Source organism: Embiotoca jacksoni, unplaced genomic scaffold (assembly GCF_022577435.1).
Source record: "Embiotoca jacksoni isolate LCO1_2020_lvr unplaced genomic scaffold, fEmbJac1.0.p SCAF_14, whole genome shotgun sequence".
NCBI lineage: Eukaryota > Metazoa > Chordata > Actinopteri > Embiotocidae > Embiotoca > Embiotoca jacksoni.
The window spans coordinates 1,218,691-1,245,816 of record NW_027185274.1 but is presented as its reverse complement, the minus strand read 5'-3'; the positions used below and the strand labels follow the sequence as shown (position 1 = coordinate 1,245,816).

Here is a 27,126-nt window from a genome sequence, read left to right as displayed (position 1 = left end):
GGTTTACTGATTTTAATGTAAGTGTATTGTTAAACCAAACATGGTCACAACATTTGCAAATGTCAGATATGGACAATTCCTGCATCTCTGGGAGGAGTCACAGACGTACCTGCACACTCAGTAACATGGAATAATGTTATAAGTCACAGAGCTTCTAATGTCCCATATTAACATGATAACTAACATGATTAATACCAGGATAAGACAAAATAGTGTGAGTATGACAGGTTAGAAGTTAAATATGCTGAATTAAATAATAATGAAACAATTCTTCTTCATGGCACCAGTGAATGTGCGGCTCATTGCATCAAAATGATTGATGATCGTTCCAGTGCATGTCTGTTCACGTGGTCGTGACAAAAATGGGCTCCAAGGGAAAGCGGCGACGTGAAAACCACCGCTAACATTGCTAACAATAAAGCTACTGCTAATGCTAACTTCATGTGTGGTTCCCTTAAACCTACAAGTACGTCTTGGTACGAACTGTATTAGTACAAAAGCTGTAGACTGTCTGTAATTTACCCGTCTGCTCCTCTTAATGACTGATTCTAAAGAAAAAAACACTTTCTTCTTTGTTGTTTGTGTTTCTAATTTCACACTAAAATGACTTTCTTAACTTATTTTCTGCTTGGTGGATAAAACGACATCAGATATATAAAGAACATTAAAGCCGCAGGATGAAGTGCGACTGTAGGAAAACAGAAACCAGTTTAAAGGTCACTTCATTGTGTTTTATTGTACAGTATGGTTGAATTTGATATTAAACACCGACAAGAGTTTCGCAGCTGTGGAGGAGTTGTGACAGAAACCTGTTTGTGTACGAGAACACAAAGAGACGATGAAATACAAAATGTATTGGAAAGGTGTCTTTAATAAAATGCTGCTTTTTATATTATACTGGACGACCTCAGTGATGACCTCAGTGATGACCTCAGTGATGACCTCAGTGACGACCTCAGTGATGACCTCAGTGATGACCTCAGTGATGACCTCACATCTTTCTTTAATCTGCAACAGAAACAATAAAAAGTAATAACTCAGTTAAAAGTTTCAGTCCATTTACAGTAGTTGTTAGTTTCTTTTTGAATAATTCTAATAATCTACTGAATCATTGGTTGATTTTCTTAATTGCTGTTCATACTTGTTAGACACATCTGTTAATGTGAACTGAAGACTTGATTTTTGAGTTGAGGTAAAAATATTTTGGGACTACTGTATGAATTTTGTGAAAAAAGTTTGTGGTGATTATTACTGACTGTTACCTGCAGCACTGTAGAGGTATTGTGCCTCAGCCTGGTCACCTGGGAAATGAGGGAGAGGAAAAGTTTTACAGTCTAATTTCTCAAGGCTTTAACTTAAAATAATAACTCTTAAAACTGTTCTGTTTATTGTGAAATACAACTGTATGTAATCTATCAGTAATCATTTCAAAAGTGTGATGTGTGGTCAAAGTTTAAATAACTCATAAGGAGGCCGTAAATCATTTATTCTTTTATCTTAGGCCCATAAAGCCTTTACATGATTTGTATTTCTCCTCCTGAGAATAATGGAAGATTCTGTGGAGAACTCATGTAAAGCGACAGGTGCAGATAAGGAGGGAAACAGTGGCCTCGACCGTCTGGTGGGAAATCCTCAGAAAATGAATGAAATGAACAGAGTGTATGTGAAACCGCACACTACAAGGCCTGTTTATCTTACAGCAGTTATAACAAGCGGGATCCTCAGTGATCTTGTCAGAGGCTCTTTAATGGAAACCAACTCTCAGGTTTGCTGCTCTGTCTTCTGCTTAAGCAGTAAATCTTTCATGGCATTGAACTCTGCCAGCCTGATTGTATTTTACTCTCATTTTTACAGTAAATATTTTTGGAAGAATGTGAACACGACTGGCCCGACTGAAGATTTATTGACTCGACAGTTGTACCGAGGAACAACGTGTGTGCTGTGTGATTGAGGGTGTTACTTGGCTGGTAGTAGTCGTAGATCTTGACCACGGCTGGCTTCAGGTTCTGCACCGGGAGCTCCTGTACGAGCACTAAGCGGTGGGGGATGACGAGGCCCTGCGGTAACTGAACACAACAGCAAAACAGACAACAGAGTCAGTAACACAATCAAAAAGCATCATGTAGCGTTTCTCCACTGTGAATCCCTCTCACCTCCCGTAAGTACACCAGGACGTGATCTTCCTTTTGTTCAACACGATCCACCTGCGGGGCACCTTTGAGCTGCGAGGAGACGATATTCAGGTAGATTATCATCACTGTCACCATGACGACACCAATAACTGACACAAACTTTTCCAGAGGGGTGTACTACGACGCAAGTTCAACATACGCAGGCTTTCTGTGTTTGAGCTCCACAAAGCTGAAACTCTCAGTCAGAGATAATCGGTGCCACAACGGTGTTTATCAACTTTCTCTGTTAGCTCAGACTTTCTGCTTTAGGCTCTGAGTGATTTCACATAGAAGAGGGGGTGTTTGTAGCCTCTGACCAATCACAAACATGGACAAGTGTACTGACAGCAGAGCGACTTATTTTACAAAATGAGGAGCAAATTCTAATTAAAAGAAATATGAAGTTAAAAAACATAATGGATGTGCTGGAAAAAAAAAAAAATCACAGACTGCTAAGTTGAAAGCTTCTAATATCACCTTCCCAAAAAGTTCTCTGGAAGATCTGACTGGAATTACATGTGCATATTTCATTACGTTAATGAATTCTTAAATGTATTCTCATGATGTGTATGAACGTTTTAGTTTTATAGTTTCACCTGTGTAAAAAACACAATGAAATTTATCTACAACTCGTACAAAAATCACCGGGGAAAGACACCGAGGTTGGTTGGTCTCTGAACACTCCACAGAGGACAGTCTCACTGTCTCACTCCACAGAGGACTGTCTCACTCCACAGACGACTGTCTCACTCCACACAAGACTGTCTCACTGTCTCACTCTACAGAGGAACGTCTCACTCCACAGATGACCGTCTCACTGTCTCACTCCACAGAGGACTGTCTCACTGTCTCACTCTACAGAGGAACGTCTCACTGTCTCACTCCACAGATGACCGTCTCACTGTCTCACTCCACAGAGGACTGTCTCACTGTCTCACTCTACAGAGGAACGTCTCACTGTCTCTCACCGAGTTCTACGGGATCTTCTCTGATTGGTGGTGACACTTTTCAGAGAACTGATTGGTCAGTAGGTGCTACTTTGATATGTTTTGATCCGATATCTCCAACATGACCTGCTCCGCACCGGGTAAGTAACCACGGTGATCTAGCTAGTTTAAAAGAGCCACCTTTGTGACAACCCTGTCTTTAGCCTCAACATACCTCGCTAACCCACTAATCTCCCTTCGTGGTTCACCCCTCAGCGTGGTTAATATCAGTGTTGTAAGTTACCGCCTTCAGAGACTCAGGGTCTGGGACAAATCCAGAGAGGACTTTGATATCCAGGATCACCATGTTCGTGCTGTTCTCCTTTCCACTGTACCTGTAGTGGAACAATAAAACATGATGGTATTTTTTTGAATGTACATGTCCATCCACCCACTGGCACACACAACACAAAGTCCTCCATCACATCTTTAGCTGCTTGTCGATCACTTACAGGGACTTCAGCTTCAGGTTGAGTTTGAGTTTGCGGCTCGAGGAGTCGACCTCTGTGTCGACCTCCACGCTGAGAGTGGTGACATCAGCAAGAATCGGGATGTTATAGAGGAGAGAAATCTGGGAAACAGGAAACCCGGAGAGAGGTTAACGCTCCTGACGAGTGAACAAGAGTGTCAGAAAGTGTTTTGATCAATTCTGTTCAAATTTACGTTACCAAAGAAACCTTGTGTAAGACAACTTCTCTTTCCCATGCTGAATTTGTAAGTGGACTATCTACGCATATACAATAAAAAATTATAATTTCATTTTAAAGAAAATGTCAATCTTTATTCTTTCATCTTTTTTTCTAATAATTGAAATAGTCCATTCCAGTCTTACAGCAAAGTGCGTAATACAGCCGTTAGTCCAGTAGAGGAAACCGTGTCAGTGTCACGCTTTACTTTGCTTTAGTGTGAAAATTACATGCACATATGACAGGTTGAAGAAAGAAACCCTGTTTCACGGCAAAGTGTGTAATACACACGTCTGTCCACTAGATGGAAGAGTATCAGTGTAAGGTGCTTAAGGAAAACAAAACCATGTGGGGAAAACCAAGTGGTTACAGTAAGAAAACAAAGAAAATGCAATTAAAAACACAACAAAATTGTTGCCTGCTGGACTCGATCCATCCATGGTTGAGAGTCCGCGACTTACTTTAGCCTTTGCACTTCGTCTCATGACATCCATCACGTGACCTACCTCTGTTTACGTACTTGTTCTTCTCATATCTAGAAGACACCAAGCTAAGAGACACCATGTCAAATGCATGCTTTCCCTTCAGTAGAAGAGCGTGAGTATTACAAGCTTTGCCGTGACACAGGAGGTGATGTGATGAAGCACAAAAGTGATAAAGTCCAGGAAGGGAGGGGTGTTGGGGATGATCTGTGAACCTCAAGTCTGTGAGAAAGCAACGTGAAATTAATCTTTTCCGAACCGTAAACACGTGCTTTTTCAGGTCTAGCCGACACAAAACGAGGCCCTGACACAGTATGACGTAGTGAAGGGTGTATTACATGCGTGAGAGTCAGAACCCATCAGGACTTCTTCAAGTGCTCCTGTCACTGACCTGCACTGAAGCACACGTGGTGCCCGTCACCTCCAGGCCGTACTTTCCTGTCACTGCCGGCAGCATCGTCTCTTGGTAGAGCAGCTTGTTGTCCTGATTCACGTCAAACGTCAGATGTCCACTGGGAGACTGGACCTTCACAGTGCTGGAGCCCGTTGGACTGAACACCAGAGTGGAGTAGAGAGACAGAGCCTGCAGGGCCACCACCGTGTCCTGCAACACACACACAAAACACACAATAGCAGCAACAGCTAATACTGTCAATTTATACAAATGTCATCATTAACTTTTGTTTACACGCAGCAGCTTTCATATTTAGAAGTGTGTTCGTATTCTGGGCAATAAGTCAGACACGTTTCTGGGGGGTGTTGGCCTCCGCCAGGGCTGTTCTTTGTCACCCGTCCTGTTTGTGACCTTCATGGACAGGATGTCTAGGTGCAGCCGGGGGGAGGAGAACTTCAGGTTAGGGAGTCTCCGGATCGTCTCTCTGCTGTTTGCAGATGATGTGGTCCTGTTGGCCTCTTCAGACCTTCAGCATTCACTGGGGCGGTTTGCAGTCGAGTGTGAAGCGGCCGGGACGAGAGTCAGCACCTCCAAATCTGAGGCCATGGTGCTCTGCCGGAAACCGGTGGATTGCTCCCTCCAGGTGGGGACGGAGTGCCAGCCTCAAGCGAAGAAGTTTAAGTATCTCGGGGTCTTGTTCACGAGTGAGGGGAGGAGTTGAGCCGGAAGGCGAAACTTTCTATTTACCGGTCGATTTACGGTCCGACCCTCACCGATAGTCACGAGCTCTGGGTCGTGACCGAAAGAACGAGTGTCTGAAATGAGTTTCCTTCGTCGGGTGGCCGGGCTCAGCCTTAGAGATCGGGTGAGGAGCTCGGACATCAGGAGGGAACTTGGAGTAGAGCCGCTACTCCTTTGCGTCGAAAGGTGTCAGCTGAGGTGGTTCGGACATCTGATCAGGATCCTCCTGGGCGCCTCCCTCTGGAGGTTTTCCAGCACGGCCAACTGGCAGGAGACCCAGAACACGCTGGAGGGATTATATCTCCCATCTGGCCTGGGAACGCCTCGAGATCCAAAAACAAACCGCTCCAAACTAACAAGATGGCGCCGGCCAAAATCCGAAACTGGAGGCTTCATAACAGCCGTTCACAAACCAACTGGTGACACAAAATTGGATGAGCGGTCTTCTCATGGTGTGTTAAACGGTAGCGATAAGAGAGGTACCATCATTGTCCTGTGAAAACAATGAACTTTCAGATAAACTAACGGTGCTAGCACGTCTTTATGGGTTGAGAAAAGTCCCCTACTTCATTCGTAAAGTCAAACCACTGAATTATCTGAAAGTTGTTTTGTCACAAAGATAAAACGAGGTTGATCTGCCATCTCATGAAAAGTTGGCGATGTGGAGATACGTGGTTTTCACAGGAAAGGAATGGAATGATAGAGCTTTAATATTAGGTCTGAGGTAGTCACGGACATGTCGGTACCTGTGTGGAGGAGAAGCCTCCGTATGAGTTCTGCTGCCCCGTCAGCCACCTGACGATGCCGGCGGTATAGCCCAAGTCTTCAGCTGTAGGCGAGGCACTGAGTTTGGCCATCATCACATAAGAGCTGATCTCCACAGACAGAGAGGCTGATGTTTCTTTTGCTGTCTGAGACCAGTGGAGGAAACTCCCTGAAAACAGACACAACACAGGTTACATTCACAGGAATGATGCCTGAGATGATTTCCTTCAGCAGGATGACTCACCTTGTCTGATTGCGACGGTGTCGAGGTGCTGCAGGAGTTGAGCCCGGGTCTCCATGTCTCCTGCCAGGGTGAAGACGTACGCCAGCAGAGCCGTAGTGTAGGTGTTGCTGAAGTTTCCAATGGACTCCTTCAGGCACGACAGGCTTTTGTTCACCACAGGATTCTTTAACAGATTAAAGGAACACATTATATTTCAACATTTCAGGGTAGGACTGATTCTATTGATTCAAACACATCTGTGATCTTCATCACTGCCACTGAGCCAAAGTGGTGGTGCTCAGATAGTCTTTGAACACAGGAACTCAGGAAACTTTAGGAGAAGGATTCAATGGATGGTGGCGATAATACTGAACAGCATTAATGTTTCATCTATCTTTTCCCAGTTTCAGAGGAATAGCAGTCATTTCACTTGGCTGTGTGTTGGAAAAGTGAATGCAGTACTATGTGTTTATCAGGATTAATGCTTAAACTCACTGTGTGAATGTCTGGGTCTGGTGACTCCACTCAGGATTGTTTGCAGTGATTGCATCCTTACGGACGTGGAACTCCAGTAAGTGGTGAAACTATTGAAGGAGCCTTCAACTAATCAGCATTGACCCCCATATACTCTATGTTGGGCACTAAAACTCTAACACTGACAAATGTTGTAACTACTGTAATGTCATCGCACATAGTCACCCCCGCTGGTCGCTGATTGGTGGCTGAACAAACCTTAATGCGAACAGGGTTTCCAGACTGTAATCACAGCGAAGACAGAAGCAGTGAGCAATAGGTGGGCGGAGCCAGATGGGGACCAAGCAACGGGTTGCTTTGAAATTGATTGTGTTTAATTTGTGGATAATTCTCCTTTGCTTACCTGCGGTGCTATTTTATGAATTTTTGTATGTGCACTGATGTGCGATTGTGCGCTTTTTGACATTTCTACCATTAAAAACGTGATCCTCTGTTAAACAGTACAATGCAATGCAAAACAAGGAATGGCTTTAAAAGACGAGATGGAGCTGGATTTGAATTTCACTGAAATGCTGTGAATCATGCAACAAACTCTGAAATATTTCACAACTGAAGGAGTTTTTCATGGACGAGGGATCAAACCTTTCAGCCAGCTCATGTCAGAGACTGGTGAACAATTTTGCAAAAGCAAAAACAGCAACACCACAATCTGCAGCCAAAGGCGTTGTTTAAATATGTCAAAAAAGCCAACAGTCTTCTCAGTGTTCTTGACATTACATAAATATAAATGTTTTTGAAAATACTTCTTCTTCATCTCCAGCCAGGAAGTACTGACATAACATGAGAAATGTCAATTAAATGAGCAAAAAAGTAAATGAATAATTTTAGTTTTTCTGTCTAACTGTACAAAATTGAAAGAGCAATTCACTCACATTTGTGGACCCGTTCATCTCCAAGAAGGCAGCAGTGATGTAGGCACTGAGGGTGACTTCATCAGACACCCCCCCCTGCAGAGAGAACGCAGCACAGAGACTTTAATACATTTCAGTCCTACATGACTCTTACTGCATGAGCTCAGTCAGGGGTCACAGTGTTGCAACCTGTTATAATAATTTGAGAGGGCATCCTCTCATACTGCAAATTATTTCTTGCTTGTTACAAATCAAACTCAGAATAACTTCATCAACCTCTGCAGGGAGAGTTGTGACCCAGGCTGGTGTTATGCACTATGATCTATGAATAAAATGGTGCTGATTTAAGTTCTGCTAATGCGAGATGTCACTGTGTGAAAATGAACGTTTCCATTATGCACAGACTCTACAGGAACAACCGGCTTACCTTCATTCTGTTGTTGAACAGTCTTCCTGACTGTTCGAAACAGCCATTTTCTCGTTGTTTGCTTTCCAGCCACGTCTTCGACTCTTCGATGTTTGTTGGATCGATGTAGATGAAAGACTTCGCTTTGGCAAAAGTTCTCAGTACGAACGCAGTCAGCCTGAAGAAAAGCAAAACAACTTACAAAGACATTTAACTAACTCATGTCTCACCATGATGTCAACATGACATAGTATTGATCAAACGTTATAATTAAGGTTGTAAGTGAAGCTAATTAAGTTTTTAGAACGGCTGCTGCCTAAAAGTCACTGACTCGAATCCTGTGTTGGAGACAACAGATTCTTCAAGTCCAATAGTTTTTTAAACAGTTTTTTAGGGTGAGGATTATTTTGCACTCAGAGATTGAATGTACCATCCTCATATTAAACAGCCAAATCTGATTTGAGTGACAAAAGCAGATACGAGTACAGTCCTATATTTTAGCAACACAGCTGAATATGCTCGTGTCTGTATCACTGTGAAGAAACTTTGAGTAATTAAAAGTCATTTATGGGGGAGTAAAATCCCATTTCTCTGACACGCTAATCTGAAGCAAGACAACCACGGTGTAATCTTTGTGGTGAACGTATAAGGTTTTGTTTCTGAGGTGAATTCTACTGCTGCGTTCGAATGGAACTCGTGAGCTCGTGGTTACAACGTGGGAAGTCGTGGGCACCGTGTGTTTGACGTTCAAGTGGGTTTAGTTGTAAAAACACAGTTTCTAGGCAATGACAACGTGGACGACATCTAGAAGCCACAGAGACTAAAAATTTGGCAAGCTAACAGGGAGATAACGTCATGCAGGGAATGTTAAGGCACAAAGGGAAAAGATGAGGCCCTTGGGAAGATCAACGTTCGTAGGCTACTATCTAAGTTGACTGAACACTAATGATCTCACCAAGTGTTCCCAGCTCCTGTTCCTTCTCCAAACGTGCTGTAAGGACCGTTGTAATGTTTGTAGTTCAGCTGTCTCTGGTAGCCTGTTGAACGGTAGGAACGCAATGATTAGGGGGTTAATGAGACACACATTGTCACGTTGTTTATTTAGTTTATGTCCGAGGAACAGGAGAATTCTATGACTTTGGCTGACAGTACATTGTGTGTGATCAGCACTAGTGTGTCTCAGATTGACAGATTTGGCAGTTTTTCTCTTTTAGCTGCATTAGAAAACAAACCACTGGTCAGGAAGCCCGCAGCCTTCTCCATGATAGCCGGGGTCAGCTGCTCCGTGCCTCTCAGGTACTGAAGGATGTAGATGTTGGGAGCCAAAAGAGCCATGTTCTGCTCTCCACATCCATACGGCATCCGCAGCAGTCCATCCAGGTTCTTCAGGGCCCGGCCGAGGATGTCACCTGCACAGAGAAGACACTGAATCACTGAGAGGGAACAGAGAACGAAGCCTACCTCTAATCTCAGATGGATTAGATAAATGCATGTGTTCAAAAACATTCACCAGGATGCAGGTGTTATAAAACAGCTAAACAGGCTTTGAAAAAGTAGTTCAACATTTTTTTTTGCCCGCTGGCACCAACTGTTTAGAGCTTCTGTTCTTGCTGCGATTAAAGTCTTTTCACCTGAAGGTTCACTCAGTCACTCTGTCAGGCTGACCAATCAGGGACCAGTGGGTGTGGCTAAGGGCGGTGACGTTTCAGTCAAACTTTTGTTTCTAAATGTGGTTCCAACAATGGTAGCAGTGGTACCACGATATTTAATATCGAGCAATTGAGGCCGGAGCACCAACGTCTTAAATGTCTGAGATAGACATTTACCAACATGGTGTTGCACTCTGCTTACATTGGTAGATGGTCTCTGTTGTTTGTAGCTCGGTGAGTTTCGGCACACCACACACATCATATGGTGGTCAATGCTGATTGGTTAAAGGCTGCTCCAATAGTTTCAAAATGAACCCGAGGTCTACGACCATTAGGATGCAAGGACTGGAAACAATTCTTAACGGAGCGTGGACAGATCTGAACGTTCACACAGTGAATTGTAGTCTGGTAATAGCAGACTACAAAAGATGTGCATACTTTAAAGTTGTTTTTGTACTTCATTATATCAATTTGCTTTCTTTATGGCATGAAAATGCCACGTTTGAAGTGTAACAACAAAACATGATGTTTTAACAAACACAAACCAGCTTTAAAACTCCACTTACATTTAGTCTTCATTTACAACTGCCTCTTTTAGCAGAGCTACAAGGAAGAGGAGCTGGTTTAAATTATCAGCACTCAGTTTAAATGAACACATCAGTTTACCCAGGACAGAGACTGAAGCACGGGCAGACCCTTCAATCACATTGTCAGGGAATTGAATCTCTGTTTCCTCTGTCAACGTTTCTCCTGTGGACAGACAGAAATAAACTGCTTACACAGAGATCTCCAGTGGAGGGAAGCACTAAAACATACAGGCTCATTAGACTATCAAGTCAGTGGACCATGAATTATAATACATCATACAGGAAACTAGGTGGGACAATATCAGGGGTTCTCAACGCATGATCAGTTCTTCCACTAGTTTGATTGAAGTAATTTCACCTTTTCATTAAAATTTTTGCAACATACAGTACAATGTCCTGAACTTTTCCAGACATCAAGCATTTGGGTTTCCCCTCTCAAAATGTTTGACAGGCCGTTCCTGGCCTGAACCGAACTGACCTTTCGGGCAGAGCAGCCAGTTGTACGTCTTTGTCATCTCGGTTCCCTCGGCCTGCCAGGAGAAGATGCGGGAACTAAACTTTATTACGAGTTACAGTTTCAGCTCTATCAGGGAAAATATACTTTAAAATCCTTTTTAAAAGCCAAACAAAGGTAAAGTAAACTTTGTCTTTGTCATCGTTTTTTTTTTTGTGGCACCAACCTTTACTATGAGAGGTTTTGTGACCACGTCGATGCGACCTCTGTCTGGCACGCTCACGATCTCATTGTCACAGGAAGCGTGTGATGTCACGGCCTCCGCAGTCACAGTGACATTTGGAACCCCTAAAACAGATTTAAGATCCTGTTTTCATCATCAAAACATTTTGCCCCTTAGATGGATCTCACTGATTTTATGAAGGTGTGTTAGGCGGATAGTCAGCGGTTCCTGCACCCTGACATCCTTTTAAGTTTTACACCAGTGTGGATGAAAACCTCACCCAAGGCTGTGGGGGTCATGGTCCAGCTGAGGGTCTTGCGCTCGTTGCCACACAGACAGGATGTGTACTGGTCACCAGAGAGGGGGGTGAGGGTGTAATCTGAGGAGGGGGCTGGAGTCACAGTGACCTGTTCAAGAGACACAACAATACATTTATCTACAATCATAATGCTTCAAAACAAGTCAAATCTGAAAAGTGAGCAAAGTGCTCTCATCATCAGAGTCACTGTACTTTATGTTCACCATCACGACCTGTCGTGGAATCTGAGAGAGAAACATTCTGACATAACAAATCAAAGTTAGAACAAAACCACAAACTGCATTTCAGTCAGGACCAGTTGCGTCAAAGACGGCTTTTATTGCATAACAGTAAGTTACATTTGGCAATATGGATCTGTTCTGGGACCTGGCTGCCCTTCCACAAGCTTACGTGGACAGCCTGAGACGGGGAGAGCACACGCAGAGTCCCTCCATGTGACTACTTAATGTGACTTAAGGCACAGAGAACAGCAGCAAGATCCCCAAGGACAGAGCAGGCATCAATGACAACAGAAATGACATTGATTAAATCAGACGCAGCATGAAGGGAGGAGCTGGTCGGGCGGTGGATTGTAAAGTGTCTTACAGAGGAAGCAGGAAGGGTAGGAAAGCTGAAGCTGCTTAAAGAAGGCGCCCTGTTTGAGATTTGCCAATGAATGCATGAGCTGATGTGGGCCGGCCTCGAAATCAGCTGCTGAGCTGGCAAAATAGCTGAGCTTGATTTCATGGCCTGCCTAAACTAACACTATGTTCAATTAAATATTGGATGATTTTCCACAAAATTATATACAGAAATTCATGTGCACTACTGTTTACATTGCAACACCTTTGGCACCCTCTGCCTTTTCTCATACGGGTCAAAATCTGCCCATTGCTTTGATTTATGACAAAAATACCTGAAAAACTAAAGTCACTTCCGTCAGCCTCAGCTGTGCTTTGAGTTCAGTGTCCTTTAGCAAATATTAGCATGCTAACACAGCAAACTAACATCGGCATGGTGACAGTGTCATAATGAGCGTGTGAGGATGCTGACACTGATGTGAAATGATTCGTTACCATGATGCAGCTGGTCAGGTAGTTGAAGGTGGTCGCCTTCAGCTCAAACTGTTCCCCCCGGATGATGGAGTAGGGCAGGGTGAGCTCGAGGAAGAACGGCTGGAAGACGGTGATTTCTTTACGAGGAGCCAAACCGAAACCCTGAGGGGACAAACAGAAAGTCTCCGTCTCCCAGGTGGTGATGGTGTCCGGGACGGTGAGGGACACGTCCTTCGTTCCAGACGCTCTGAATCAGCAGAGACACACACATGGAAGTACATGTGTAACAGTATAGTTACTGTGATCTGTGTAAATGTGAAACCGTTTTCACTGTTCGAGTCAGAACGTAATAGAGTTTCATGTTTATAAAAACATTCATGCAATAATTTTCATGAATCATCATCAAGAGTATCATTTTTTTAGACACACAATTATTTGTAAAACATTTTGCTAAGCATCACGAACATCCTTAAAATCACGTGTGCAGGGAGACAGAAGGACGTACACATGCTCTCTGGCTCCATAAATTCACTCAAAGTCATTTTCCCTGATTTCATCCCTTCGCAGCAGAAGCTCACCCAACTTGCACCAGGTCCCAAAGCCAAGTCTCAGGGAAGAAAGTGCGGACTGTCTCTATCGGTGGAGGCGGTGATCCGGTGTTTCCAAAATCAGATCTACTGCTGCCTATCGAACCTGCCTTACCTATCGCCACGGCCCCGGGATGGTGGTAGACACGATAGCCTGCAAAGAGAGGAAATACCTCATCAGAAGCAGAGAGCAGCAGCGACACAGATGACTGCTTTATTTTTGGTAAATACTCTGCATGTGGCACTTAAAGAAATAAAAAGTCACCGTAGATAGAGTGATGGTATTCTCTCCCTTTGAACTTGAGGCATGAAGGCAGTCGGACAAACACGTTTGTTGCCATCTTCAGTCCGACATTCTAGAAAATCCAACAACACACAAACATCAACAAAACGTCAATTATAGCTACAACAACAACAACAACAACTATTATATTTAATATCAGCTTTCAGGTAAATACGGTCATATTCTTTATAATACATATTATTTGTTGAATAAGAGGTACCTTGAAAACTGTGTGGGCATCATTTTTCTCTTGACCAGGATACCGTATGTCCCTTCTTGGTCTCACAGGCAAACACTCTGTAGGATCTTGAACCTCATATGGGATATCGGACACTTTCGTGACAGGCAGCAAGTTAAATATCTGAAAAGAAAAATATGGGTCAAGTTGAAAAACGTCCGGAGGGTTTATGTTCTCTGAAGTTTGGACGTTTGGGCAAATCAGAAGTAAGGCCTGCTCTTTTATTTTGAAACTTAAACGTTAAGTCTGTCAGTCCAAAGTTATTTATTAATGAGGTAGAATCTTAAGATGTACATACATTATTTCTTCAAAATAGAATTTTTTTAAACATCATGCTTTACAGGAAAATAACTCAAATTGAATTATTTTATAACATTTGGTAAAAATTTACAACTGGTCCATCGGAGAAAAAGAGGAAATGTTCAGGAAACAGTGACAGGATAAAACTGTAACCTCTGACAGTGAAGAAGATGATATTATACTGAGGACACTAACAGTAAAGGATGTTTCCATTGATTTGTGGCTGATAGCAGCGGGTACCTTGTCTGTAGTCAGAGTCTTCAGTGGCTCCTTGATGAGGACACTCTGGTCCACAATGTTCACACCACACAGAGAGTCAGGCTGGGCCATCAGCTTCATGGTGGTGTCCTCTCCTGGGACGACTGTGGACGGTGAGAACTCCAGCCCCACCTGACACACACACACACACATACACACACACACACACACACACACACACACACACACACACACACACACACACATTAAACAACAGACTTTAGTGGCATAACTTTTTTTTACAGACGACACACTTGTTGAGCTCTGTATCTTTAGCTCTTATCAGACAGACAGTTGGACAGTTCAACAGTTGGACAGACACACGGTGCGGACAAGAGTCCAGTTTACTCATCTAGCACATGTTCGGTCAGCACACCTGTAGCAGGGACCGTATGTGTGGTCACTGTGTGGCCATGTTAACACAGAAACCATGAATTGGTCTGACTTTGTCGAGAATTAAAATGCACTGGTTAGTATAACAAGAGGACTTCACACAGATTAAACCACCATAACGCTACTGTAGAATATTTCTAATTTTAGATTAGCTTCATATTGATCTTTTGTATCAGCAGCTAATGTAGGATGCTAATGGTGAGTTCAATGGCTACTGGGAAGTGGGAAAGTTACGACCTTAAAATAGGAAAATACCCCTGAATGCCTGTCGAACATCCTACTTTAGAAATAGGACTTTTCTAAGAGCTCAGTGAGGTAGGTTTGATGCAACTTGACATGGCAGCATTTGTGGTATAAGAAAGAAATTCATCCATCCATGTTCTTCCACTTATCTGGGATCAGGTAGCGATGGCAGCAGGCCAAGCGAGTTGGCCCAGACTTCCCTCTCCCCTGCAACATTTTCCAGCTCATCCTGGGAGATCCCGAGGTGTTCCCAGGCCAGCTGGGAGATATAATCCCTCCAGCGTGTTCTGGGTCTCCTGCCAGTTGGGCGTGCCCGGAAAACCTCCAGAGGGAGGCGCCCAGGAGGATCCTGATCAGATGCCCGAACCGCCTCAACTGACTCCTTTCGACACAAAGGAGTATTGGTTCTACTCCGAGTTCCCTCCTGATGTTCAAGCTACTCACCCGATCTCTAAGGCTGAGTCCGGCCAACCTACGGAGGAAACTAATTTCAGCCACTTGTAGCCGTGATCTCGTTCTGTCAGTCACGACCCAGAGCTCGTGACCATCGGTGAGGGTCAGAACGTAGATCGACCGGTAAATAGAAAGCTTCGCCTTTCGGCTCAGCTACCTCTTCACCAAATCGGTCCGGTGCAGCACCTGTTTTCCTGCTGCAGCCGCCCCGATCCACCGGTCGATCTCCCGCTCCATCCTCCCCTGACTCTTGAACAAGACCCAGAGATACTTAAACTCCTTTGCCTGGGTCAGGCACTCCATCCTGTGCTATCCTATGCTAGTCTTTGCTTACAATAATGCTATATATGTATGCCATATTATATTCCTTATATACAATCTCGTATTAATCAACTGTTAATCCTCAGGCGTATGCAACAGGCTGTTTCTGTAGAGGTCAGCATACTGCTGAGGTCAGCGATCCTGTTGGGATAGCAGAACTACAGGCCATGATTAAAGCACTGGAATGGGCAGAAGGGAAAGTTGTAAACATCGACACAGACTCAGCATATGTAGTGGGTGCTATTCATATAGAGCTGAGACAATGGATCAGAGCAGGATTCCTGACTGCAGAAAAGACACCCATCAGACATGAAGCAGACATGAAGAGACTGGTGGAGGCACTAATGAAGCCAAAAGCTGTGGCTATCATGAAGTGTAAAGGACATGACAAAACAGACACTTGGATTGCAATAGGCAATGATCAAGCTGACCAGGCTGCCAAGAGAACGGCAAGATATGGAGCTGCGTACATTATGTTGCAAACTGACAGGACAATACAGGACATGCTGCCACAGTGTGATGTAGACATGATAAGAAAGGAACAGGCCAAGGCCTCTCCATGGGACACCAGTGTATGGCAGGACAGAGGAGCCAAAAAACAGGATGGATTGTGGAGAGCCCCGGATGGTAGACTAGTTCTGCCACCAGGCCTGGTACAGAGTACATTACAGGAAGCACATGGTCTCACTCACTGTGGACAGAAACAGATGCAGCGACATCTGACCCATTGGTGGCATCTATTTCTACCGGCTATGATAGAAAACCACGTGAGAGAATGTAGTGTGTAGTATACAATGTAAAGGCGACCATTAAGCCGCACCAAGGACAGTTTCCCCTGCCACAGCTCCCGGGGCAGGAAATTATCATTGATTACACCGACATGATTGACAGAGCGGGAGGACACAGGTACCTCCTGGTAGCCGTGGATGCATACACTGGCTGGCCAGAGGCAATACCTGCTAAAAAAGAGGATGCAAAAACAGTGATAAAATTCTTGATAAATCACTACATACCCGTGCATGGGTTTCCTCGTCGCATCCGTTCAGATAACGGCTCCCATTTCAAAAATAAAGACTGACAAGAAGTAGAAAAACATTTGGGCCTAAAACACGCATTTGGCACGGTCCACCACCCTCAGTCACAGGGGAGGGTAGAAAGAATGAATCAGACACTGAAAAGTAAAATCAGTTAAGTATGTGCGCAAACCAAGCGGTCCTGAGTGGAGGCTCTGCCAGTAGCATTGATGGAAGTGCGCAACTCTGTGAATTCTACCACAGGGTTCACCCCTTTTGAGCTGTGGACTGGACAGCAGTTTCCGGGTCCAGGCGCAGGAAACCCGGTGGTGATCGAAACAAGTTCCTGGATGAAATATAAGCCATACTATGATCAACTAACAGCTTTGGTGTCAGGTTTCTCTACACAGGTGACGGAGACCAAAGGGGACTCTCTGAGCAGCTGGCGGCGACTTCGCTGGTGACAGTGCAGAATAGGATGGCATTGGACATGCTGCTGGCGGAAAAAGGGGGTGTGTGCCACATGTTCGGGGATCAGTGCTGTACTTATATCGCCAACAACACGGCACCTGATGGGTCGGTCACAAGGGCCCTAGAAGGCCTCAAGACGCTCTCCCAGGAAATGCATGAAATGCCAGGTATTGACAATCCCCTGGATAGTATGCTTAGCGGGTGGTTTGGTAAATGGAAGAATGTTGTTGTATCTGTGTTTCTGTCGGTGTTAGGGATGTTATGTGCTTTTGGTTTGTGCGGCTGTTGTTGTGTTCCCTGCCTTAGGTTGTGTTCTCTGCCTTAGGTTGTGTTCCCTGCCTTAGGTCGTTGTGCAACCGCATCATTGTGGCCACTGTGGAGAAGACGGGCGAACCTCCCCCATACCAAATGCCCCTGCTCCTGGGCGGAGAGCCGGCCGCCATGATGGACGAGGCGGAGGATGATGAGGAGCAGGTTGTGTAGGGTTTGTTTGTATGCACTCGTGTCTCTTTTGCGTTGATTTGTGTTCTCTTTCTTTCTTCTGATTGTTGGTCTCCTATGGGAGACCAAAAGGGGGAATTGTGCTATCCTATGCTAGTCTTTGCTTACAATAATACTATATATGTATGCCATATTATATTCCTTATATACAATCTCGTATTAATCAACTATTAATCCTCAGGCGTATGCAACAGGCTGTTTCTGTAGAGGTCAGCATGCTGCTGAGGTCAGTGATCCTGTTGGGGTCAGCATGCTACTGTGCATAATAACAAGGCTGTAACGGTTGATGGTACGACCACTAGTTTCACCTCCTGTCTTTCTTATTTCTTCCGAGTCATAAAACAGGAATAAGTTACTGACCTGAGCAACACGTCCCCACAAGGCAAGACGGCCTACCTCGACCAATCAACAAAGGACACATCACCACACATGACTTTTTGGTTCCTGTACTATAAGAAGACTGGGTCAGGGAGAATCAGGAGTTCAGACTTCGTGAACTGACACATACTCTGTTGTTGTCAGGGAAGCATAGTCTTGACCCAGAGCTCTGTAACACTGATTATTCTGTTGCTGTTAAATAAATATCTTGAAGCCTGACATCTTCTCCTATTGCCTCATTAAAGAACACGCAGGACTGGGGGCTTACATACTGTATATTGGCTTTGTACTAGCATGAGCCCGAGTCCAACAGTCCCCAACTGGAGGGAGCAATCCACCGGTTTCGGGCAGAGCACCATGGCCTCGGTTTTGGAGGTGCTGTCTCTCATCCCGGCTGCTTCACACTCGGCTGTAAACCACCCCAGTGAATGCTGGAGGTCTGAAGAGGCCAACAGGACCACATCATCTGCATGAAGGTCTCAAACAGGATTGGTGACAAAAGGCAGCCCTGATGGAGGCCAACACCCACGGGAAGACTCCTAAACCCGACCAGCATGCCCTCTGGAGAGGAGGCAGGGTCTGAAGACTTGGGGGGGGGGGGGGGTCTCACCCATATCCCTGGTGGAGGTCCCTGAGGTAGTCAAAAAGGTGCCGGGGGTGGATGAGATCTGTCCTGAGATGCTGGAGGTGCTGGACATTGCTTGACTGTCTTGGCGGACACGCCTCTTCAATGTAGCATGGACTGACAGGGTGGTTCCCATTTTCAAAGAAGGGGACTGGAGAGTGTGCTCCAACTATCGGGGTATCACACCACTGAGCGTCCCGGGCAAAACTTATGCCAGGGTGTTGGAAAGGAGGCTCCGACCATTTGTCAAACCTCAAATTCAAGGGGAAGAAAATCAACTTCCTCTAAATAATGAGGTGAAAATACCCAGACTTGGTTAGCTTAGCCCGCCAAGATTGCCATCTGTATTAAATGTTAAAAACGGTAGCACATCAAGACTTGTGGAAATGCCTTTTTGTCCACTAGGAAGTGGGACGTTCGCAAATGGAGACTTTTCCAATTCTCAGCAGCTTGAACGCACGATAACATCCCCTTTGAGTTTACACTGTTGCTGCAGTTGGTGCCACTTCTCCTCTTCTCACACTGACCTGGTGACTGAAGCATTTCTCAGTGGTGAAGTCGGCGCTGTGGGCGATCACGTTCTCACTGGGGAGGATGGCGTAAGCCACGACCTGGACGTCTGGTGCCATCTCCGGAGACACCCTCAACTGAAAGGAGACCTCGCCCTCATTCACTGAAACAGCAAAGCAACTATTATAAAGCTATTTTCTTTCTATCGGATGATATTACAGTGTAAACTCATGATTACGGACAGTCTTTACTCACCGGATGTATCTCGCACTTGAACCTGTTTAAGTCCTTGCATGGTGATGGCTCCTCTGGACAAAACCTGCAGGATTTGACAGAAAATGACACAAAGAATTAGAATGAATGAATGAATTCTCAATTAAATTCTGTCTGTTGTTCCGGTGCGCTTCTCTCATGCTACCTGTAGTGGAACATGTTCATGCGTTTCATGCACAGCTAACGTTCAGTGTTTAAGATGTAAACATGTGATTGTGGGGCCTGTTTCACAAAGTAACTTGGTCTGTTTGAGGTTTCTGGTTTCTGGTCACTCACATGAGTGTAACCGGTCTTAAACCAGCTCTGTTATCAACAAATGTTTCGTTTTCATGCGGAGAGAATATTTACAAGTTGGAACTGAGCAATGTTATCTACATGAGCAGGCCGCCCAAGTATTAGCTCTGTAGGCGAGGAGATTTACTCCTGTGTAAATGGAGAGAAAGTTAAATATTTCAAAATGAAAACTCATTAGTGTGGATGTAGCGTAGGTATAGAAGTTTGGCACGGAATGACAAAGAGTAGATCAAAACAGATCTGCGGTGCTATAAAAGTACCGCAGTTGTGTTCCTTGAAATCGAATATATATAAATGATATGAAGGCCATTTTAAAAACCTCCATCCTCTGTTGGTTTTCTCTGGAAGAGAGAGCTGTTGGCAAGCTGAGAAATAACTCACCAGATACATGACATCCACGGAGCCCTGGGCCTCTCCCACCACAGTGTACTGGATGGAGATGGTCTGTTCAGTGTCGCAGGGAAGTGCTTCCTTCTTCTTCTTCACCTGCAGCGTGCTGACTGTTTTTGTGTCTTGAGAGGAAGGTTGGGACGCAGACAGTGTGCGAGATCCAGTCTCATAGAAGGCGGTTCTGTATGCAGGGTGGTTCAGTGTCAGCATGTTGCTCACCTTGATCAGAGAGAAGAAACGTTGAGCTCATGGTGGCTGATGTAAGAGAAAGTGAGCTCAGTTTTCGTAGGCGAGGCAAATGTCAATGTTTGGAACGAGTAAAGTCTTTCAGTGTGGCCACGAGTAACCATGGCAGCACCATGAACAGTTGCAGCATATAGAGAAACCTTTTGGCCTGTGGGCTGCATCGTTGTGATGTGCCTGACAAATATACAGTGGGTACGGAAAGTATTCAGACCCCTTTACATTTTTCACTCTTTGTTTCATTGCAGCCATTTGCTAAAATCAAAAAAGTTCATTTTATTTCTCATTAATGTACACTCAGCACCCCATCTTGACAGAAAAAAAAACAGAAAAGTAGAAATTTGTGCAAATTTATTAAAAAAGAAAAACTGAAATATCACATGGTCATAAGTATTCAGACCCTTTGCTGTGACACTCATATTTAACTCACATGCTGTCCATTTCTTCTGATCCTCCTTGAGATGGTTCTACTCCTTCATTGGAGTCCAGCTGTGTTTAATTAAACTAATTGGACTTGATTAGGAAAGGCACACACCTGTCTACATAAGACCTTACAGCTCACAGTGCATGTCAGAGCAAATGAGAATCATGAGGTCGAAGGAATTGTCCAAAGAGCTCAGAGACAGAATTGTGGCAAGACACAGATCTGGCCAAGGTTACAAAATAATTTCTGCAGCACTCAAGGTTCCTAAGAGCACAGTGGCCTCCATAATCCTTAAATGGAAGAAGTTTGGGACGACCACAACTCTTCCCAGACCTGGCCGTCCAGTCAAACTGAGCAATCGTGGGAGAAGAGCCTTGGGGAGAGAGGTAAAGAAGAACCCAAAGATCACTGTGGCTGAGCTCCAGAGATGCAGTAGGGAGATGGGAGAAAGTTCCACAAAGTCAACTATCACTGCAGCCCTCCACCAGTCGGGGCTTTATGGCAGAGTGGCCCGACGGAAGCCTCTCCTCAGTGCAAGACATATGAAAGCCCGCATAGAGTTTGCCAAAAAACACATGAAGGACTCCCAGACTATGAGAAATAAGATTCTCTGGTCTGATGAGACCAAGATTGAACTTTTTGGCGTTAATTCTAAGCGGTATGTGTGGAGAAAACCAGGCACTGCTCATCACCTGCCCAATACAATCCCAACAGTGAAACATGGTGGTGGCAGCATCATGCTATGGGGGTGTTTTTCAGCTGCAGGGACAGGACGACTGGTTGCAATTGAAGGAAAGATGAATGCGGCCAAGTACAGCGATATCCTGGAAGAAAACCTCTTCCAGAGTGCTCTGGACCTCAGACTGGGCTGAAGGTTCACCTTCCAACAAGACAATGACCCTAAGCACACAGCTAAAATAACAAAGGAGTGGCTTCGGAACAACTCTGTGACCATTCTTGACTGGCCCAGCCAGAGCCCTGACCTAAACCCAATTGAGCATCTCTGGAGAGACCTGAAAATGGCTGTCCACCAACGTTCACCATCCAACCTGACGGAACTGGAGAGGATCTGCAAGGAAGAATGGCAGAAGATCCCCAAATCCAGGTGTGAAAAGCTTGTTGCATCATTCCCAAGAAGACTCATGGCTGTACCAGCTCAAAAGGGTGCTTCTACTCAATACTGAGCAAAGGGTCTGAATACTTATGAACATGTGATATTTCAGTTTTTCTTTTTTAATAAATTTGCACAAATTTCTACATTTCTGTTTTTTTCTGTCAAGATGGGGTGCTGAGTGTACATTAATGAGAAATAAAATGAACTTTTTTGATTTTAGCAAATGGCTGCAATGAAACAAAGAGTGAACAATTTAAAGGGGTCTGAATACTTTCCATACCCACTGTAGTTCTTGGGCTACTTTCTACTCACGTGGATGATGACATCTCCATTGAAGTCATCTGTGCTCAGTGAGAACGTGGCGAAACCATCGCTGTCGGTTGTGAGATTCAGCAGCAAGCGAGGCGACCACCGTTTACCCTCGAACATGTAGATCGGCATGTCAGCGATGGGCGTATCGTTGTAGTAAACAGCTTTAATCTGATGAAAGCACAACGCTGCATCACTGAGAGTGAACATGATTTGAGCTGCTCTGACCGTTGCACGACACAGAAAAAGTGAAGACAACATTTTGCACTTACTTTTCCTTCCACATTTGATCCTTGTTCGTAAATCTTGGGCGTGTCGGTAAAGGACAGCTTTCCAATAACATATGAAATCCTTATTCTCCTTATTTTTAGGCCTGAAACACCTGAAAATGAAAAGCCTCCATGTTACAATGTCCATGTCACGTTGTAAAAATACAAAACATTCTCTCGTTGTAATAACCCCTCTCTTTTTGGAATAGAGTCATAATCAGGGTTGAAAATTATCACCCAACAACTGCTAAATGCAGGAGATTTTGTGTAGCGACGATCTGCTCAACCTACCAGCGAGTAAACAAAACAATAAATGCAATCGTAACCAAGCGATACTCTTGACAGGGGTGGAAGAAGAGTTCAGGTCTTTTGCTCCAGTGAAAGTACTGATACCACATTGTGAAAATACTCCACTACAAGTTAAAGTACTGCATCCAAACCCTTTTTAATAAAAGTGTGTGTAATCACCAAGATGTGTTCAAAGTATGAAAAGTCAAAATACAAAATATCGAATAAATACTCCCTGTTGGTGTTTTATTATTTTATAGGATGTTTCCTGTTAATGTTGAATTAACGTATATACTGTTGGTTGGGCTAATCTACAGTAATGCATCATATTTAATAAAATTATGATATTTGTATTGTTTCTGTTCTGTTAGAAGCACATATCTCTAAAAATGCAAAAAGATCAGATAGATAGCGTTTTACAGTGAATCAAAGTGTGATTTAAAATAGTCTATTTTCTGCCATTAGTTAAAAGAGGAAAGTGTCTGTCTGGTGAAATCATGGAGAGGCTGACAGATTTTAAAATCCACACACAAAGAAGTTCATTTCCTGCCCTGGACGTGATATAAAAACCAGGAAGACTCACCTGTTCCCTCCTCTTCCATTGTGACGGTGACATCCAATGCGTCTTGCACCGCCTTTTGGTCAATCTTGGTGAAAGTTGCCATCTTGAAGGTTAAAGTGGCACAGCCTTTAATGTCCGCCTAGAAAGTCCAAGAAAATACAAAGAAAAAGAAGAGCATAAAGAACATGTATGTATCTTTATTTAAGTGATGTTGGGATGATACATCGATAAAGTGAAGGTTCAATTTAACATCTGTAATATGAGGTATATTTGTTTTTATAATAGTTATTTATAAAGTTGCTTTATTGTATTGTATGTGTTGTTGTTGTGGAAAGGGAGGAACGGAGAAACTCTAAGTTGTAGGTTGAAAATTCAGTCCATGTAGTCATAAAGGAATTTTTGTGGCTCTAGCAAAGACACGAACTTGTGATGAGTAAAAGAACGAGGTTATTCACAATGATGAGTTTAGTGCAAATTTCAGTATGTTATATGTGCAGTGTGCATCCTGTAAATGTTCTACCTATACATGTGTGTTGTGTTGGCAGAGAGATGAGACTGTAACTGTAGCAACTGTACCTGTTTTGTCTCCATGTGGCACGGGGCAATTATCTGGAGCTTGTTGGCTCCCTCTGGATCATCGTTGTTGATGAAAATGTTCCTGTACATATAATGATTTATAGGTCGGCACATCTGAACTTTGACAGTTCCTGGGACAGGCTGTCCGTATGTGTACCTAATAAAAAAAATTAAAAAAAAAAACATTAAAAAATCTGAGTCATTCACTCACCAAACTGCACTTCCCATTTTTTGAGCTTTGAGTTTGTCACGTCTCAGAAAAATGACTTTTACTTACTTTGCACATACTTCAACGTCGATTTCTTTGTGCCCAATACTTACTTCTTCAGGTATGTTTACTGTTACGTCAAATTTGGGCAAAACTGGGGACAAATTCTGCATGTTAGCATCCATACTTCATTATCAATGGACACAATCACACATAAAAAAAAAAAAAAGCCCTAACTTACCATACTTCTCCACCTTGAAGCTGTAAGTTATTTTTTCTTCACCCATTGACACAATGACTTGGTAGAAACCTTCGCGGGCCTCAGGGTTCAAGGAGTAAGACAGCTGCAGTATTTTACCATCGGATGTTTTGTTCAGCCACTGTCCAATCCTGTTGTTGTTCGGATCCTGTTGTTGTTACACACGACAGATTTATTCAGAGAGAAGTTTGCTGTTCTTCGACTTGATGTGATCATTTGTGAAAAGCTGTTTAGTGTAAAAGATCTCAGAGCTGTTGCGCTATAACTCCATGTTGTTCATAGAAACTCACAGAAAACTTAAGGTCAGATGAGTCGAGGAGGTTAACATGCTGAATTTACAAAAGAAAAAAAATGCTGTTGGATATTTTCTTACCTCGATTTCGATGATATCGTACTGAAAACGAAAAAAGAGCTATGTTAAATTGGTTCATACTGTTCTGATCATAAAGTCTACTGTGGAGTCTGGGTCCAACCTTTTTATTTTTACACTCGTTATTTATTGCAGATTCCAATGCACTCAACAGAGATTTTGAGAAAGGCTTTAAGAAACATTTACCACACTTTAACATGAGAAGAGCTTTAAACGGAGTATTTGTAATTCATTAAAACAAACGTTCGTCCGGTTGGTATTTTGTAGTTAAACATTTTGATGCTTATTCCCTCAAATGATATTATCTGCAGCAAAACGTTGCAAAATGACAAGCGTGGAAGGTCGATAGAATTATTACAACATCAACAACAGTCAACACAGACAGGTTTACCTAAAGAGACCTCAGCTGTACTATTGATTTTGCAGCAGGATCAGATTGATTGTGGACATAATGTAACTGGGGTTAAAGAGCACGCGCCCATGTTGCTCACTTCATTGCATCACTTGTGCTTACCTCCACTGGCCGGTGTGTGTACAGTATATCTCAGTTCACATTACAAACAGAGCTGTTTTCACAGGGTATCACTGCTGCTGTTCGTACATGAGATCTAATAGAAGGAAGAGACCGTTCAATTACTCACCAGCTGACCGGCAGGTCTCAGCTTGGTGTCCAGAGAGACGACTCTGAAATGCACTGAGAGAGGACTTGATTTTACATCTCATCTAATCCATCAGGCTGCTAATGCTAACGTCTTCTGTCTGCTCAGAAATGACATCATTATTATCAAACTTACAAGTTAAAATCATCTCCAGCATTCTCATCAACCTTTATAACAGAGCGACACATTCAAACTCAGTCGGTCTCTAGAAGTCTGTATTTATGTGTTCATTACTGTACTCATGGTTTTTTTTTTACATTCAGCTTTATCAAATTGCCATCGTCTTTACATCCTTTACAATCTGAAATAAACTTCTTTAGGTTCAGTTTATGATGGCCCACCTGCAGACAGCAGCCCTTTAACAAGCACAACAGTTTTACTTTTGCTACACGTCAACACTTTTTTTTTTATGAAAGCTTTTTCATGTAAATGTTCAATGTCAATATTTTCTATATACACTGAAGGTACTTTATTCATATTTGCCAATGTAACTTTTTCATTTATGCAATTTCTTTTCATTGTATTTGTTGTATATGGCTAAAAAAAATTTTCCCATCGATGCTACTTTTACTTTTTTGTATATTCTAAAGTTTCTTTTTTCATGTTGTTACTTTTGTCATCTAAAATAGTTTTACTCTTCTTACATAGGCCAGCAATATTTTTTCCATCAAGGCAAATTCAATCAAGGCATACACACTTATTGTACTTTGTTTACAAAAAAGAAATGTTACTTTTTCACGTTAGTGTTACTTGAAGTAATTTGTTCTATCTGCAAATGTCTTCTTTGGTGTTTCTGTTTATGTTCAACCACACACACAATTCATCTCTCACTGCCTGTATTGCAGACTTCAGCATAGCAAAGTTTTCAGAACAAAGGATGAATGCTGCTTGCAAATGAATATACAGCTTAACAGGCTCCTTCTTCCAAGCACAGTGCTTTGTTTTTGAAAACTGATTAATTCGTTATATAAGACATAGTACTGCGAGAATAAATATTCTACACCTTTGCTATGCCACCATCCTTAACTGTTTGCAGAAGGAGAAATACCACACATCAATATCATTCTGTAGATCGTCAGCTCATAGTTACCCGTTTGTCCGGGGAGGTAGATCGGTTTATCTGTCTGGACGAATGTCATCGGTCGATACACTCGGATCATGACTTTTCTGACTTCTTTTGAGTAAAACGTGTCGCCTCGTACCTCCACCTCAAACTTCTGCACCTCCTCATTCTGCACTAAAGGAACCTGTGACGCAAAGATATTCCAATTAGCCAAAAGTCAAGAGACATGAACTCCAAATCAAAAATGTAATCAACCATAGGATGTGTATAAAAGCATTTTATGTGTTATAAAACCCCAGCTGAAAGAAAAGTGTATTTGGATGTTAAATGGAAACCCATCTCGGGAGCTGACCTTAAACTCGGCGCAGGTACGAAACTCTTCACTGGATGAATGTATGAGAAGAATCGTGTTCTTCTCTTTGGACATCAGAGTGACAGTCATGACCAGAGTCTCGTTGGGCTGCCGGAGACTCGCGCAGAATTTGGTGTCAGCTCCAGCTTCAAGAACGGCAGGAACAGCCACCATGTACTGCCTACAGACGCAGACAGAGTCACACACACAGCAGTCACCTCAGCGGCTCTGACATGGGAGAAAACACTGCATACGTAAACACACCAAACTACTTCTATTATTTCCTCCGACAGTGCAGATGAACTTACGGTCCCGCCACCGCTTGACTCCCACACATCCAACTCAGGAAGACACACAGTGTCCATGTCCACATCTGAATCCCCAGCTGACCCAT

At 43.5% G+C, this 27,126-nt stretch overlaps 1 protein-coding gene across 2 annotated transcripts; it reads right to left on the bottom strand.

The window, feature by feature from the left end:
- Positions 1-709: 709 nt before the first annotated feature.
- On the bottom strand, positions 710-27,126 carry LOC138196977 (alpha-2-macroglobulin-like). Of its 2 annotated transcripts, XR_011178176.1 has the most exons (37): positions 27,041-27,126; positions 26,733-26,913; positions 26,408-26,564; positions 25,300-25,352; positions 24,662-24,682; positions 24,271-24,436; positions 24,099-24,183; positions 23,822-23,978; positions 23,267-23,384; positions 22,399-22,508; positions 22,130-22,297; positions 20,028-20,255; positions 19,335-19,398; positions 19,097-19,242; positions 14,154-14,303; positions 13,596-13,736; positions 13,358-13,448; positions 13,084-13,246; positions 12,527-12,752; positions 11,433-11,559; positions 11,156-11,277; positions 10,954-11,005; positions 10,555-10,638; positions 9,472-9,648; positions 9,195-9,276; positions 8,261-8,417; positions 7,855-7,929; positions 6,470-6,632; positions 6,207-6,394; positions 4,717-4,929; positions 3,610-3,728; positions 3,402-3,492; positions 2,154-2,222; positions 1,961-2,066; positions 1,263-1,301; positions 943-1,008; positions 710-906 (listed from the first exon to the last, which is right to left on the bottom strand). XR_011178176.1 is itself a non-coding variant. In XM_069147392.1 (36 exons), exons 1-36 carry the CDS (start codon positions 27,124-27,126, stop codon positions 1,004-1,006), a joined length of 4,380 nt encoding a protein of 1,459 aa, XP_069003493.1. In that variant the 3' UTR covers positions 710-1,003. The 2 variants fall into 2 exon arrangements, 1 of the variants encoding a protein (XP_069003493.1); XM_069147392.1 differs by having other exon boundaries at positions 710-1,008.